At 36.2% G+C, this 18,122-nt stretch overlaps 1 protein-coding gene across 3 annotated transcripts in view; it reads right to left on the bottom strand.

Moving 5' to 3' along the window:
- Positions 1–3,152: 3,152 nt before the first annotated feature.
- Positions 3,153–18,122, bottom strand: part of GPATCH2 (G-patch domain containing 2) — a 106,338-nt gene continuing 91,368 nt past the window's right edge. For 2 of the 3 annotated variants that reach the window (XM_090135025.1, XM_090135024.1), the window contains exon 10: positions 3,153–7,055. In XM_090135025.1, the coding sequence (XP_089991151.1) occupies positions 6,886–7,055 (170 nt within the window). In that variant the 3' untranslated portion in view covers positions 3,153–6,885. The remainder of the gene's footprint in view (positions 7,056–18,122) is intronic. The other variant, XM_031595860.2, reaches the window with a different exon arrangement.

Genomic DNA, 18,122 nt, shown 5'->3' with positions numbered 1-18,122 from the left:
AGTAAAACAATGCTTTTTAAAATTACTATTATTTTTAATTAATTTTGTACTTTTTGACTCGCTAGGTCCAAAGAAAGCACAGGAATGTGGTTCTGGCCAAAATTCTTCAGGCAGCCACTATTCGAGACTGTAGCAAAATTCCAAGCTTCCCTTGCCATGACCATTGTAACCCTTTTGTTATGGTCCCATACAATCAGTCATGTAGTAGTTCACTAGAAATAATTCCTATCTCAAACCTTTGCCTAAAAATGTGCATCTATAATGAACTGATCCTGCCAAATATTTGAACCTCAAACATCATCCAGATGCTCTTTCTCCACGTCCTGGCAGCCTGTGCTGGGAAGAAAAAAATCCATGTTAGTGGCTATGAAACACTATGAGCAGCATATTGTGACTTCCTACCCATGTCGGAAGTCCAAGCCTTCACTTAAGGAAGACATTATTGATAATATGTCTCAGCCGCTGGTGCTCCACATGCTCACTTTTGCACCTGAAGCAGTTATTCCATAAGAGTCAGTGTGTCTCTGGGCTGCTTGGTGAGCCTTCAGAGCCTTCACACTGTAGAGCAGCAGCTAGAGTGACCAGGAAGAACCAGAAACCAATCTTTTCACAGTAAAGACCACTCACATTTCTCACGTACAGTAGCAAGTAACATAATTACCACTGAGTCTAAATGAAGATGACAAACATTGTCCTTCACATGTCATTTCAACAATTTCTAAAGAAATCAAAACTACAGAGAAGAAATTTTGCAACTTGCTACTTGCAAATGTAACAGAAGAAATTCCTGTCTCTTTCACCACAATACTCTCTAAGAAAACAGCCAAGTTTATGCAAAAGAGAAACAAATAGAAGGATGGTGAATCTTAAGTGAAATCAAGGATTCAAATGGAGAAACATTTTATGGAAGAAAAAATTGAAGACCATTAATCCTAATTCTTCAAAGAACCTTTTTCCATCACTGGAATCCAGGTTATATGAAAATATATTGAAACTGTGTTACATGAAATTTCCAAGGAAGTAAAATGAAAAAAAAAAATCACAGTTCAATAAGCAGGTAACAAAACTCATTGACACAGACAACGAGGGAGCGATAAGAGATGCCTAAGAAGAAGATGGAGGGAGTTTTACGGTGGATGAGTGCGGAACAAGCTAGGGCTGACTCAGTGAGAAAGAGTGAAGAATTAATGGTGGTAGATTCATGAGAACTTACCTCAATTACTAAATGAGCCAGTATATCTTGTGGAACTGAGTTTCCTGTATCATGTGCTTTTTAATCACTAATAATAACACTCTTAAGTGGAAACTAATGTACATTGAACTGATATATTTCTTGCTGGCTTTCTTTTTTTTGTACACTGGAGAAAATATTTGGGACACGTTCCTTCTGCATACTTCTAATGCATGTTCTCCCTTGCTTATTTTCTTTGAAATTTGAGCAATTTCAAATTGCTAAAACTTATACCTTTCTGCTATTTCCTTATTGAATCAAAAACATTTTTCAATTTTGTTCCTTCCGTTATTCTTGTTACTTGGCTGGAATGAAAGACTACATACCACATACAGAATCAGTTAGTTACTGTACCCAATATTACGTACAACAGCCAAACAGGTGCTCTGAAGAAACTCTATGCTAAAGATAAATAGTCCAGCATGATCCAGCTGACTCTAGGGTTTTGTGGGAACTCTTGCCATGGAAAACTGAGGATCCATATCTATAATAGGGAAGGAAGTTAAGGCCTCAGTCTGCAAACACTTTTACGCATGCTTATTTTTATACCTATCAGGAGCTTCACATCAGTGGAGATACTCAAGTTCAGAAAAAGTTGTGTGTCTTCCAGTCTTCATCAGTTTGGGGCTGGGGAAATAGTAGTCTGGTGGGGCTGAAGAAAATTCAAATTTGAAGTGTCAAAGTGTCAAAAAATAACTGACAAGGGCAAGAGTAGGCCAGTCATAAAATAGGCCAGGTGAGGTATGAAAAACAACTTCATTAGTCTGGTACAAATGACAGAAAATCTGGAGCCTTACCATTTAGCATAGACATGAGATAATGTGGGAACATGGGGAATTATCACTTCACACATATATAGTTATACTTTTTCAGAAAAAAAGGAAAGGAAGAACAACACTGAAGACTTAAGGCACACTAAGCTGAAGATACCTATAATCAAATATTCTGAATGATAATCTAATTTTCATTTTCAGCTTTTTACTTAAAGACTGACTATTCAAAACAAGCAATCTGTTCGTCAAAATACCTCCAGTATCTGCTTTGTTGCAGGACTCCAGAGACCCACAGGAAGCCTATGCATTTCCACCAGAATTATCTTACTGGCAGTTAATCATGAAACTTTCATTGCTTTAGTTAAGTTTTTCACAACAACTCAAAGCAGACATATTGTAAAGTTTGGTGATCGTCTTACCAAACTTTGTATATATGCTATAGCATAGATAAACAATCTATGCTGGTAAAGCTCATACAGTTTCTGTAGCAAAAAACCTCCCACTACTTAAGAATATTGATACTGAAATTGCTACATTCTCCAAGACTTTTTCCAGAACAGAAATATCATTAAGCAAACAAACATACACACACACACACACACACACACACACACACACAAACCTGTAAGTACTATGCCTGTAAATAAACAGACAAATGTAGCTACATCAAAACTTTTCCAGGAAGAATTCAAACCAAAAACAAGGTGTTCTTTTAACACGCTAGATTAGCTTTAGAGCTGAACTACAAGTGGATAGTGAAATAATTCTGGTTTTCACTATGCTGCATACTGCAGGCTAAACACATGCTGCCTTTAGGTATGGTATTCTGTTGTGGGCACCTCAGTGGATGCTGTGTGCTAGCTATGCCCCTGCTCCCAAAAACTTTCCTATCAATTAAAGCAAAATTAAAAAGCCTCCTCACTGTATAGTGTAAGAGAGGGAAGGGATTCCCATTTCTGATATGCCTTTACTGCTTAGCACAAGGAGCAAAAAGATGAAAAAAATGGCATGATTTCTCCTTGGAGCAACAGTTTTTGAGTCCTGCATGAAGAGAAAGCATAGTCATGTCACAGCTATCAAAGCATGCACATACTTAAAGCATGAAGTGGACTTGTATTTAAACATCCCAGAAGAATATGGTAACAAAAGTAATGCAGATATTTTATATGTGGCATTTTGTGATGTGGTTCATATTTTCTGGTTAATAACCAGCTAGTTAAGTACTGGTAAGGAGGAACAATACTTTTACTAAAACAGCGTTATCACAATAGACATGTGCTTGCTACAAGATATTATTAGCAATCCTAATTACATTTTCAGAAACAATGCTTTTGCACTCACCTGAACAGTAACACCACCATTGAAAAGGGCAACTTAAAGAAAAGAACATACAAAACCCGTGGAGTCTAATTATTTTATTTCATCTTGCATTTGTGCTGTTAAAGCAAAGCGTTCAATACATATTTAGCTATTTACTGCCATTCTACACCCATTATTGACCTAATTGAAGAAAGACAAATGCATGGACAAACTTGTTAAAATAAGCATATTGATAACGCTTCTCTGACTTCAACAAATATTTACTTAAAAACAGTATTCTGCCAGCAACTGCTCATGTGTTTCTTTTATTAACAGTTAATGGCTTAATTCACAGAACTCTGAAACACAATGGAATGTAGCAAAATGCGATGTTGATAATACTGGATGTGTCTTCTTTTTACTAAACAATATGCATAGGCAGAATATTATGTTAACAGCTTAACTACCAATTAATCAAACACTGAAATGGGAAAAATTTGGTGAGTGATAGTAATTTTTAGATACAAGATGAACCAATATTTATGCAGGCATAAAAACCTTCAGTATCATAGTCAGTACGAATTCTTATTGGAAATAGTTCTACATGTAATGTAAAATGATGTGAACCAGTTTTATAGCTAGTATGATTGTAAGTTAAATAGCAGATGATTTTAAGTTATGCATGGGAAAATCCTGAAGAAAAATAACCAAGTACTTCAACTTGTTTCAAAGCCAACAAACATTGCAGTGACTTAAAAAAGACAAAACAAACCACAATTATTTTATTTTTTATTTTCTTCCTAATGCTAGCCTTAATTGTGCAAAGTTACACTACTGGAATATTATAAATCACACCTGTGAGAAGTGGAAAAATGATGTGATTCTGAATGGGAATTTTACTGCATTAAATTACCTCAAAAAATGAGATTAAAATATTCTAATAAATCAATTTCTTCTACAGCTGATCGTTAACTGTGGCATCTAAAAATATCTGCTGGAAAACAGTCAAGGCGTACTTATCTCCATATGAAAATCAATTTGACTGGTTTTAATGTCTAATAATTTCTAACAGACTGATATAAAACAAAAAACATGGGACTTGATGAGATCCACCCGTGGGTTCTGAGGGAACTGGCAGATGAATTTGCCAAACCACTATCCATTGTATCTGAAAGGTCATGGAAAACTGGTGAAGCTCCCACTGATTGTAAAAGGGGAACCATAACCCCCATTTTCAATAAAGGAAAAAAAGAAGATCCAGGGAACTACAGGCCAGTCAGTCTCACTTCTGCGCTTGACAAGATCATGGAGCAGATCCTCCTGAAGGTCTTGCTAAGGCACATGGAAAACAAAGCTGAGGTGATTGGTGGTACCAACATGGCTTCACCCAGGATAAGTCACGTCTGACAAACTTGGTGGCCTTTTATGATGGAGTTACAGTGTCAGTGGATAAAACAAGAGCAACTGATGACATCTACTTGGACTTGCACAAAGCAGTCCTGCACGACATCCTGACTGTCAAATTGGAGAAAAATGGATTTGATGGATGGATCACTCACAAGATAAGGAACTGGCTAGATGGTTGCACTAAGAGAATTGCAGGCCCTGCCTTGAAAGAATGGGAGTGTGTCATAAAAATTTATTACTGTAAATAACAAATACAGAAGCGAGCACCTCTGCTGTCTGCAGAATTCCAGGTTGTTTGCAATTACGTGGCCCTGGAACTCTTTGGGTACGGAATGTATTTAACTTGGTTTGTGTGTAAGAGATATTAGAAGTGTCTAACATACATTATCCTATGCTCCAAAACATTCCATAAAAAATTTGCACTGATTATAAATGCCAAGTCTGTTTAAAAATTCTTATAATGTTAAAAGGCAGAACCACACAATGATATCAAGGATACAAAGAACAATAAATGGCTCTTCTGAAACTCATAGAACATCTGCACTCAGCTATTATCAAGAACAACAACAGGTACTAATCTTTTACTCTACACTATATAAGTTGTGAAAGAAAGTTTCTGAATTGACAGTACTCACCCTGGAAAGAATGAACAAAACTTTTAAGAAAATTCCATGTTATAATGTTGCTACATTTCCTAGCATTGCTTTTCTGGAAGAAAAAAAATGGGTGAATCTGAAAGAAAAAAATCAGTGATAAAAACGGTTCTTAAAATTCATCACTATGTTTCAGTCACATTAAGGAAGCTGCACTCCTGTTATTCTCAGAAATTTTCTTTGCAACAATCTTTGAGGTATTTTTCTAAGCAGTTTGGTAGCAAGGACAGGGAAGAAAAAGAAACTGAAGAACCAAATCCCGTTCCCTCTGTGATCAAAGTAAATATTTCTAGCTACTACCGCAGGTGCAATATTTTCTCCTTAGTCCATCTGCACAACCGTTTTCATCAGCCCTATCATTCAATTTTAAAGTGGAATTTGTTTTATACTACAGACCAGTAGTGCCCTAGGAGCTTGATTGGTTGCTGCTTAATGAAATTACTTCTGCTGATATTAGATACATTAGGATAATGATTAAAACACTTAATGACTCTTCTTGATTTTAAATTGCTAGCTTGGATGTTTAAGAAGCTATCAAAGTATGTTTTTCCTTCCTTTCCTCCATTCTAATCTCACTTCTTGTCCTTTTTCAGTTACTTTATGTTCCTTAAACATTGTGGCTCACTGGCACCAGCACAATCACAAAACAAATGTTGAACACTGCATTGTTTAAAATACCAAATCCCAGCATATTAATACTGACAGGGGCATCTTTAAAGTACAACTTTCTGGTTCAAAGTTGAAATATATTGTTAAGAGTAAACACATTATTCATATAAAGAGATATCCACACTCAGAATAAACTTTAAAATTTTAAAATATCTGCTGAAAAAAGATAATCCTGCAAATGTAAAAACAAGTATAAAAGCTTTACTTTTGAGCTTGAATGTGGAAGACAGTGATACATTGCCAGATAATGATGTTGAAATGGCATTCCTATGATGACAAAACCATTTTTCATGCTCTTATACAAAATTGTATAACATATCACCTTCCAGCAGAAAACATGTATATCTTACAGGCAAAATGACAGCTTATCCTCAAATACTGTTAAACACTAGAAATATCAGGTTTGGAAACTTGGCCTGAAAAGGGGGAAAACACAATTACTATATAAACTTCAATTTTCCTTGACAAACCTTATCAAGGCTCTTGAGATGAAATTATACTTACAAAAAAAATTGCTTATATACTAAAATCTGCTGTGTCAGAAGGTTCTATGAAAAGAAGCAAATACACTGAATTTTTTACTTAATACAAACTTTAAGACCAGAGGAAATAAAAAAATACAAGTGTTTGTAAATGTTAGCACCATTGTGAAATCAGATTCAAACGCCGGTTCTGTCACTGTGGCTGTACCTTGCAGCTGGAGTAGCTGATGTGAAGCACACAGGCTTCAGTGATCTTTGAGAGAAGAACAACTGGATTTGCTGATCATACCAAATAATACAAGTTTGCAATTCTTGTCTTTTTAAATTATTTTCTATCTTTACTTTCACTTGGCAGCCAAAGTGCATTTCTGTCAGCTGAATCCAAGTCCGAGTCCTTTTGGTCTCTGGATGGCTCGTATTGGCTCTGCTATCCCTTTCCCGTCTGGTCCAAGGCCAGTGCCAGGAGTCCAGCCCATGCTCTGAAGCATTCGGTTTCCAATGTTGTTTTCTGGGATTGGTTGAGTGTTTTCACCTACAAACCCTGAGATTAAAGAAACACACAGCATTAATCAGCACTGCCCGCCATGTGGAGAAAAGCAGGATAATCTCCTTTAAAGCTTTAAATCTTTCTATTCTCCTAATTCATCTAATAGGTTGCTAGAACAGGCTGTCTTTGCATATGTTGACCTCCTGACTGTATATGAATCCAAATAATACAAGCTAAGGCTTTACTTTATTTTCAATATTTCTAAGGACTCACTCATTATATAAGTGTGACAAACGCTGTTGCAGATCCTTTTTACTCCAATACAGTGGATTTTACATCAGTCTTGAAGAATATGCATCATATGCTTAAGTCTACCAATAAAAGGGCTAGATTACACAAATGTCTTGTCCTACACAATTATTAAGCTGAGACAAACCATACTATCATGGCCACCTATCCATCCTCAGCAATATTATCAATGCGCTCAAGAAGATCACTTTCAATAAACGCTACAAATGTTTTCTGCTTAAACACTTGCAGCTTCTACAGAGATTATAATACAGACAAGAGGTCTAATATTCTGAAATACAGCTATATCCTCACTCAGTTTCTGTTTTACTAAAATTGCAAGAGATTTGATATTGTCCAGTTTACTTTTTGGTATTTTCAACAACATTGAATATGCTGTTTACAGGCTTCTTCCTACACAATTGTAGAAAATTTCACATACTCCAGAGAAAAGACTGTCAAGATTGCAAAATGTAATTTAACATTCATTTTCTTATGAAAATAGCAAAAGAAATGCAAATGTCAAATAACAAAGTGTTGTTTTTTTTTTTTCCCCAGGCTTCCAAGCCCCTCAAGATAGACTTCTGGAAATGACACATGGGTAACCTTCCCTTATGTGTCCATCTTGCATCAGGAATATAAATTATATTAGTTTCAAGAATTTGCAGTGATTCTTATGACATTACAAAAGGCAAAATTTTAAGAATGAACTTTTAAGCTAGCACAAGCTACTGCATGTAGGTGGTTGGTTTTTGTTTTTATCTTTGTACAGCATGCTCCTTCCCCCTGACAAGAGAACAAAACCCACCACATGCCCAACTCCAGACATTATCTGCTTAACTTTCTACATGCTCATTCTGGCCAGCTACTTTCTGAAAAATATTTTAGGAGGAGTCCCTGGCGTTTTGTTTTTGAAGGCTATGATATCTTCAATCAAGAATTTACCAGACAAGAAGCTGGCTTACTAAACAGGAACAAAACAAAAGTTGAACAAGCACTTCTGAAAAGCCTCATTTAACACCCACAAAACAAAAGCAAAGCTGCATAGGGGAAATCCCACAGGGAGGTAGAGGTTCAAAAGAAGAGACGCATTATAGTGACTGAGTTGATGAATTTATGGTACTCAAACACAATCCACAACAGATCCGTTTAGATTCAGCAAAACAGTGGCTACATAAAAGGTTGGCAGCTTCCAAGTACCTCAGTCTTCGAGTCAAAGAAAAAGGGAAATGCACTGAGAGAAGGAATTCTTTAATACTAGTTTGAAGCTATGCTTAATGCTAGACTTAAAAAAGGCTTTTAAGTCAGCAGACTCTCATCCCCGAGAGGGTTTCCCTTGAACTGACCAGCACAGAATTCAATGACCAAGACTTCCTTTCTTTTCAGGCCCCCACAGGCAGAGGCAATTTTCATACAGTCAAGTCCCTGACATTGCCTGGCATACACAACACAGGCTTTGCAACCTTCTTAGTTAAACTTTCTAGGTCAAAAAAAAACAGAAAGAAGAAAGGCAACAGTTCAACAAAAGCAAAGGTAAACCTCACAGGTAAAATCCTGGAAGCCTGTTTTGGTTCACTCTTCACAGCAACTCATGGTAAGAAATGGCATGTGGTTTCAGTAGCCATGGAACAATTAAGTGAACTTCAAAGGAAAGAAAGATCCAAGAGATCCGTCAAGCAAGAAAGAACAAAGATAAGAGTATATTTCATCACATATAAGTATTGGAAATACCAAACCATTCATAATGCTGCTTAGACAAAGACAAATGCTGCTGGGCTGGCATGCAAGGCACAGCTTGAGTCAAAATATACAGATTTTTGTTGGTCCATTTGGGGGGAAACCCACATAATTTTTCCTGTAAAATACATACCTTTGTACTTGAACATTAATTCTCAAGAAATCCAGAGCAACTTCACAAAAAAATGCACGAAGAAACAATCTGTACCATGATATAGTTAAATAATTGGATGTTGCTATTTTGTAATTTTTTTTTAATGTTGCTCAATGTGACATTGTTTTCTTTCTGCAATTGACAGGAAAATTAGAATTCTTTTTGTTTCAACAGACATACATACATCAGAAATGCATATAAAAATTGTTTTTTTTTTCCCCCCTGAATATACTTCTATTTCCTATTAGAACACCAAGGCCTGCCCTCAAGCCTTCTGTTTCATTTTTACACTTTGCCAAGTTACAACAAAAACAGAGAGCAGAAACTACCATAAACTTGGCTTCCACGCTCCCTTTTGGGCAAACAATCAAGCAGCACGCGCTGTCCAAAGGGTAATGTGCTTGGAGGCTTTGTAGAGCAGCAATAATAAAGCAAAACCAAAAAGCCACACAAGTTGCCTATGTTATGGGCACGTACATTGACTAATTACTCTTTCACGTAAATAACGTAAATATGAATAGCTTTTATTTCAATTTTGAAAAAGTTTAATACATGCAAATCATTTGCAGTATAGTCAGTTTTTATATAAACATTTCTATGTCTGTCTTATATTTCTCAAATGATGAATAAGAATTGCAGGGATATTAATTTATAATGTAATTTTTTCTTCTGAATCAGAAGAACATGGGTAGTTATATTCATAACTGCCTTTTTCCTCCATCTCACAGTCAATCAGAAATAAAAACAAAATAAAACCAACCCTGCATCTTCGACCCACTGCACAATCAAAAAGAACTCTTAAAAAAAAAAAAAAATCATACACTACACTGTTTGTTATTTCCCTGACCCCCAATTCATATGCTCTGGGCATTAATTTTCTAATTAAAATCGGTAATTGTCCTTGTAATATTCATCTTCAAGTTCAGTTTTTAATTCAAGCCTAGGGCACTTCTTGGACTAGCCAGTAGGGCCTGTTAGAGAGAATGGTCCAAGCACATTGGCCTTGAAAAGGGCTGTGGTACCTCTGGGATGTGTTCAGTCTTGACCCACCCAGGAGCAAGAACAAAATCAACACATTGTGCCATCCCACAAAGCATAACTATGCAAAATCTGATTAAGCAAAAGAAAAGGGATACATTTTTCAAAGTTTATTGCTGTATGGGGCTTTGCGGGGTTGCATGAGTTATGAGGAAGTTTATTAATAATTTGCCCCTATGTAGAGTCTTTTCTTTTTACACGCTGAAAATATCTCACTATAACAATTTAGTTCCTGAACGTTCAGATGAGAAGTCTACATGCAGGAGTAGTTACCATTACACAAATGAGGAGCTAATACTGAGGAACAGTAGCTTGCTTGTGAAGATAGTACTTAAAAATTCCTACACTTGCATCCCTTCACTTAGCAATGCTGGTAGCCAGAATAATAACTTTAAAAAGCCCTACCCTCAAACATTAGCACATATGAATAGACACACTTCAAGGTCTACATTTATTATGCATATGACCTTACATACATGGAATATGATAAGAAAGAAACAAATCTAGGAAGAGAAAAAAAAACTCATCACATTTATGTAATTTTTGATATGATATTTATGATGTCATGAAAGGCAAGTTTCAATGAAAAATAAAGGTATGCAATTTTTTCTTAACAGCTGTTGAGACAGGTATGTCCTGGTTAAACAGTACACTAGCATTCAGTGCCATACCCTTGATTTTACAGTGATTGCCATGAATTAATTTAATTCCATCTGTAAGCTAAAATCAGATCAGAGGTCTAATGCTGCTGCAGGCTCCACATCTGTTTAATCATTTTTGGATACAACAGCTTGAAAAGTTCAGGTTTTAAATTTGCTTCATATTTAAGAAACAATGCTCCTCTGCAGGAAACAAATGAGCCTATGCATAGTTTTGATCAGACAGATATATTTCATTTGCTAAAAGCTTTTCTTAAAATACTTAAAAGCTCACTGATTATCATGTATTATAGAATAATAGACTGTGACCCTATCAATCAGAATTGTGACAATATTTATTTGTATGGTCCAATTTCTGGGTAAGACTAACATCAAGCATCTTTGGTTTAAATATGTGTCAATAAAATTGGAATAAGCTAGGTTCAATCTCTTGAATAACTCTTATTTAAAAAGCACTACTGTTTTTATTTTTAAGCTGTAAGAAGCAAATTAAGGCATACTGAAGTCATTTCATCTCTGGCCACTGAACTTTTGTGATGTTAAGAAAATGTGTTTTTTTTTTAAACAGTTCTGAGAAAATGACACCATACAGAAATATAGTCTTGGCCTTTCATCTTTTTTTTATATGATTAAGACCTGTGAGTAGAACAGCAATGCCTTTGCAGAGCATTCCACAACTATTATTTCCTTTTCTATCGCTCTCAGCAGCCTTAAATCCTTTAAATCCTTTCCTAGAAGGATCTCTTTTTGCTTGGGTAATTTTTGCAATACATGGCCTGCTAACCCTTACCCCCTACCCTGGATCTCACTTACGTCTATCACAGCAGAGTCAGTCTTTCTACCTCAAATCTTCCAAGGAGCGTTGTGGATGGTAATTCACTTGCGTAATTGGCTCAAGAGATGAAAATCTTGTATCTGCCTCTCTTAGCCACTAATCTATCCAGCTGACTGCAAGCCTAATTGGCAGCTTGTTTAGTAATTTGGCTCCTAAAGTGTTGTATTGATGTTGGATAAACAGCCAATGGAAGGCGAAACGATACATGCTGCTTCACTTTAAAAGCTAGTGCACTTTCCCCCTCATTTTCTGAAAGCATTTAATATTCCATCTCTTCTTTTTCTCTTCTGATTTCTGACTAGACAGATGAGCTCAGAACAGTAGGGACTGATCTTGATACACAATACATTTTAGAAGGAATGTAATCAAAATAACATGCTGCTGCAGTGCATCTTTGCTACGTTCATTCTCTCTAAAAAAAATGGGAATCAGACTACCCAGATATTTATATTCTTAAAAATGTTTTGGATAATTGTAGAGTCAGCAATGTGAGCATGGCTGACAGCCATACTGTGATTTTTTTTTAAAATCCGTACCTCTAGTGGTTTTCACAATTCACTATGCTGTAGCAATATAAAAAAAACAAGCAAACAAAGAAAACCAGATACTTAGAAAAATAATGCAGTATTTTCGTATTTGAGATTGAACTGTTAGACTTAGACTAACCTTTCATATATGCCTCACAATGAGGTATAAGGACTATGCCTCAATAATAGCATTAGAATAATTATGGTCTAGGTTAAGTCTGCCTGCATTGCATTCTACTCTAGCCACTGTAGAGATGAAACCAGCAGAGAAGGCAGTCAGAACCTCAGCTGTTGGAAGTCTTCATACCTACCCAGCACCCACAGCAGAACTCAATGTTTGCACTGCTACAGTTTCACTCCAATCGTCCCACTGCTAGCTGCATTAAAAGTAATTGTTGCATAATTGCAATAGGGGTAGATGCATCCTGTAGTACAAACCCTAGATTTTACATTAATTTCCAACCTTCCCAATTATAAATCCACACACTGATGAAAATTTGGACACCAAACTGGTTTAACTGGTCTTCCATCACTGCAGATCACTTGGGCTCCCAAGTTTTCTTCCCCTTTCTTGCTTGACAGGGCCACAGTGAAGTGGGTGAAGTGTATTCTTTTGCCCATTCAATCTCTACTATCTTTGCTTGGAAAAAGCCAGAATTAGTAGAATTCTGCTTATTCCTTGGTAGGGGGGAATCTCTTGATATTTGTATTTTCATATTTGTATTTTCACTGGGGTCCAAATGAGGCCAGCTTTTTCCCTATCTATGCTGACAGTCACTGGACTGTATTTCAGAAGTGTTTCTACCAGGGAGAATTCTAAAGTTTTGCACAACACCCTCAACTCTTGCCAAAACTGCCCTCTTCTGATAAGTATTCTCTGACTTGTATGAAAATAATTGTAACCTTGCACTGAGTCCTGCTGAGAAAGAACTTAAACCACAAAAATGTTCTCCAAATGGACAGCTCTATTATTAATTTCAGCAGAAGGACTGAGGATTAAATGGATATTAGGACTATGCCTCTATGCTTCGAATAACCTTAAACCAAATTTGGATGGAATACCAGGATACCATTGGTAATGGGTAATAATTACTTCTATCACTGATGCTGTACCTATGTGGTTAGAGTATTATCTTCTGTCACATTAAATTTAAAGATGAAGATTAATTTATTGAAACTAGTCAAATACATCCACACACATATATAAATTTTACTATGGGTTAAATAAACATTTGCCTATTTTTCAGGGCCCATATCTACACTGCTGCTAGAGGCTACTTTACTAACAAGTATACAATAATAAACACCAAGAACAAAAACTGGAACATATAACATGTGTTAAATGTTATATACGTTATGTATGCATGTTATATGTTATACATAGTTGCAGACTTCTGGCTAGAATACAGAGATGATAAGAGGACTTAGATGATTCTTGTTTTGGAGAGCTTTCTAATAAAATGAAGGCCTGGGAAGACATGGAACTATTTGTTTCCATTTGAAAGATATAAAAATAACCACAACCAGCAGCACTTTTTCTCTTTAAAATGCAATCATGTCACTTATACAAGCCAACTGCAATCCTTGTGTTGGTAATGAAGACATCAGAATGCAATTATCAGATGTGACCTTAGCAGTGATAATGTCAAGCTATAGGTTGACAATCAAAAAAAAAATCAAAATTTCCTCAGCTCTTCTCTTCATGGCCCTCCTCTGAACCCACTTCAATAGCTCTGCACTGATTTTGTTTTGGGAGCCCCAGGCCTGGATGCAGTACTCCAGATGGGGCCTCATGTGAGCAAAGTAGAGGACAATCACCTCCCTTTCCCCATTGCCATCTCTCTTTTGATGCAGCCCAGGATACTGTTGGCATCCTAGGCTGCAAGTGTACGCTGTTGGGTCACATCCAGCTTCTTGTCCACCAGGACCCTAATTCATTCTTTGCAGGGCTGCTCTCAATGAGTTTTTCTTTGAGTCTGTGTACATGCCAGGAATTGCCTCAACCCAAGTGCAACACCTTGCACTTGGTTTTGCTGAACCTCATTAGGTTCACATGAGCCCACTTTTCAAGTCTCTCCAGATCTTTTTGGTCACTTTTAATGGTCACCAGGGACTTTGCCTGACAGTTACAACTTTTCAAATATGATGGAACATGGCTTGGCAACCACATCAGGCAGTTTCTTCAGGACCCTGAGATGCACGTTGTCGCCCTGCAAACTTTTACAGTCTCATGAGGTGGTCTCTGACTTGCTCCACTCTTACAGTGGGAGGGATATTGTTCCCCCAGCCTCATCTAGAGGTTCAGGGTTGTGAGAGGTATGGGAAGCCCAATTGCCAGTGAAGGCAAATAACTTGAGAATCTCAGCCTTCTCCATGCCTTTTGAAGCCAGTTCTCCCTTCTCATTTATCAGAGAGGGTACCCTCTCTTTTGCTTATCTCTTCGGACCTGCAGAACCCCTTCTTGTTATTTTTTCACATTTAAGTTAATCATTCCAAGAACAATTTATGATGCAAGTTCAGTTCCATCTGTGCTTTGGCTTTCCTGATCCAATCTCTGCATGACCAAATGGCTGCCCTCTGTATACTTTCCAGGCCAAGCTTCCCTGTTTCCAGTGCTTGTACATTTTCTTATTTTCTCTCAATTTGAGCATCAGGTCCTTGCTTAGCCATGCTGGATTTCTGCCTTTCCTGCAAGCTCTTCTTGCTCTCAGAAAAGCATCCATGAAGTGCTGCAGCTCTGTTCCATTCCTATATCCCTATGGCCAGTATCCCAGGAGATCCTACCCACTAATTTCTAAGATGGATGTCAGCTCTCATGAAGTTCAGAGTCATGACTTTGCTCTTTGCCAGGCCCATATTCTCCAAGATCAGGAACTCAAACTATCAATGCATCTGAGTGGTTGACAGAAAATCAAGCAAAAATCAAAACAAAATTAAAAAAAAATCCTCCTCTCTCCCCAAAAAATCCCCCCCAAAAGCATTTAAAATGAAGGTGGCTCCTCTGCGAGGAAGTGTTTCTTTACAGTACTTAGTGTTGTTTCTAATACATGGTACACTCAGATCTTTCACTTTTTAACTGACTTAGTGAAAAAAATGAAAAAAGCCTCTAAAATTCCATCTCTGCAGAAATAAATTACATTAAAATATATATTATATATATATATATATATATCTTTATATATATATATATCTCCATAGGCTGGATGCTCAGGTAGATAGGCTTTGTAACCCATAAAAGATGATAAGAATCTGTACTGTGATAAGAGAGAGTATTCACAACATGGCAGTGTTATGACTGCTCTATGAAAAGAGACTTCTGTTGATAGAGTCGTACAGTTAGTAGGTGGAAAAGCCATGAATCAAGCTAAGAAGAAAGTAGGCATAAAATAGTTTGTCTAGAGTTTTGGAAATCTACTGACAGCTCATTCAACTCAGCAAAAGCCTTCCCTGTCTTTGCAACTATTTCAGTAACTTGACCTTCACCACAAACTCACCCTCAGAAACCTCTGTTATCACGGTGTAATCACAATCTTTTTCAAATCATCATTTTGGTACTGCAGATATTCAGGTCTGATTTTTAATCACTGACATATTAAGCATCAGCAAAATAGTTTGCTTAGCTGTTCTGTTGGCAATTTTTAAAAAGGAATGAAAACATGTACCCTTTTGATTACCTTGTTAAAGTGAGTCATGATGGCATTATAGGAGTGCTCAGTGTTTCTGCTGTAATTAAGAATGTCATATTTTTCATTGAAAAGCTTTTTTTTTTTTTTAAATGAGAATCTTAACTTTGTCATTTCAGTCTGTATCAGTCTATAGCACAGCATGCAACACTCCATATAAAGACAAAACATCTGAAGTTTGCTTTTCATAAAAATTATCAATATTAAGTTGTCTATAAAATGCACAATAACATATTTAATACGTAAATTCTTTGTATTTCAACTACAAGATAGCTTTCTTTTTAAACTTAGATTTTGCAAATCCACACTATAAAGCACAATAATAAACACCAGATATAAAAGAACATTTTCAAATATAAATAAATGGTTATTTACTATGCATACAAATAAAACTTAACATTTTTATTATTCTGGATCCAATTTTCTACACTCTTTAAATTAAGTTCTTAACATCCTTCAGATGTCAAGCAGAATTTGCACAACAAAAAAACAATTTCTTTCAGTAAGCAAGGTTTAGAAGCATCTCATATAAAGACAAACAAAAGAAAGAAAAAAATAGCTGATTGAAAAAATAAAATCTTTACAGAAGGTGACAGAGTCACTAGGAGAGAAACTGGAGTGAATATATCATGGCATCTGAAATTCTGTAGCATCTACTAGTTTGATATGAGACTTTAAATCGGTAATCTGAGTTGTTTACTGGAAGCATTTCCAATGTACACATTTCAACTATAAATAACACTTCATAGAGAATATCCTTTCTCTTCTGTACATTTTTTGTTGTTCTTTGTTTTGTTATTATTTTCATTGGTACCAGAACCCAGTTTTGGTAGGGTTATTTCCAAGATGATATATTGGCTTGCCAAAGAGCTTTTATACAAACTTGAGGACATTGTATTGCTGCAGTGAAATACGTCAGTGTGTCATCTGAAATAGCTCTACTGCTCAAGTAGTCAAAGAGGGCATAAAGTCATTAAAAATGACCTGGCCCCAAATTTTACTTCTGAATTACTGAAATAATATTGATTTCACAAAAGGAGGTGTGCAAAAACAGATATTTCTAATGTACAACACTTGATTCTTACAAGCAATTGTAGAAAGTAAACACTTTTTTTTTCCATCTTTTTTTTCAGTTGATAAACCAATTACCTGCCTAAGCTCAGTTAATACACAGATGGGGCTATATCAAGCATCCAAAATCCAGAAAATTTATTTTAGAAAAAAAAAAAAAAAGACAGATTAGGACTTCACCACCTCAGTACTGCCAGGTTTTAACAATCCATACCTAATATTATTTCCTGCTTTCTTCATTGCTTTTCAACACAGCTTTTCTTTACCTTTACAAATGACATTTTTCAAACTATATAATGCACTGTGTTGCTCAAACTTTCTTGCTTCAATAGTTTCTCATTGCTGTACAAGTAAATCTACATCCTTTGTTACTAATATACACAAACCTATTGGTATGTGACTTTGACTCCAGGCTGAGAACAGGTTATAAATTTAGAAATCAATACCTAACTCTATCAATATTCATTTTATTTTTTCAATACAAAATACAAAGGTGAAGGAGCAATAAATAAGCTGGAGTACTGAAATAAATTGGGTGTTCTTGTCACAATTAATAAACGTTTAACCAATAACACTGCTTGCTACAGAAGTCTGTAGCTTTTAAGATGTCTGAAAAGAGCAGGTGCTACTCTTGCGAGACTCAAAACAGAGAACATATTTCAGTACTTCACTGGTATCACCAGTCATTCCACTATTACTGAATCTAAACATTTAAATGATCGTTTCCAAGGCCGTGCATAGCACTACAGCAATTTCTTTATCACTGTAATTTTTTTTGAAAAACACAGATGATTTTTAGGATGTTTCCAGAGACTATAAGCTTAAGCAGGTCATGCTGTTTCTGATGCTATTAAATTCAATAGTTTATTTCCACTTTTTGCTCATAGCATACTAGAATGTTCAGTTTAAGTAGTATACTTTAAGAAGCAAAGTCTATGGAACTGTCTGATCTACAAGGGCTGCTCCAGAAGTAATGCCTCCTACTTTACTATGCTGGCCCACAATATTAGAGATAGATGTTGGTGGTATGGAAGCAGAGGTGGAACCTTCCTGCCAGTATTCCATTAAAGGCTGTTGCCATATGACAGATGGAAGCAGAGGGACAGTCTGACAGAATGCCATCTGACAT

The sequence above is a fragment of the Phasianus colchicus genome, chromosome 2, assembly GCF_987193195.1.
Source record: "Phasianus colchicus chromosome 2, bPhaCol1.hap1.1, whole genome shotgun sequence".
NCBI lineage: Eukaryota > Metazoa > Chordata > Aves > Galliformes > Phasianidae > Phasianus > Phasianus colchicus.
This window is presented reverse-complemented; position numbering and strand designations above follow the sequence as displayed.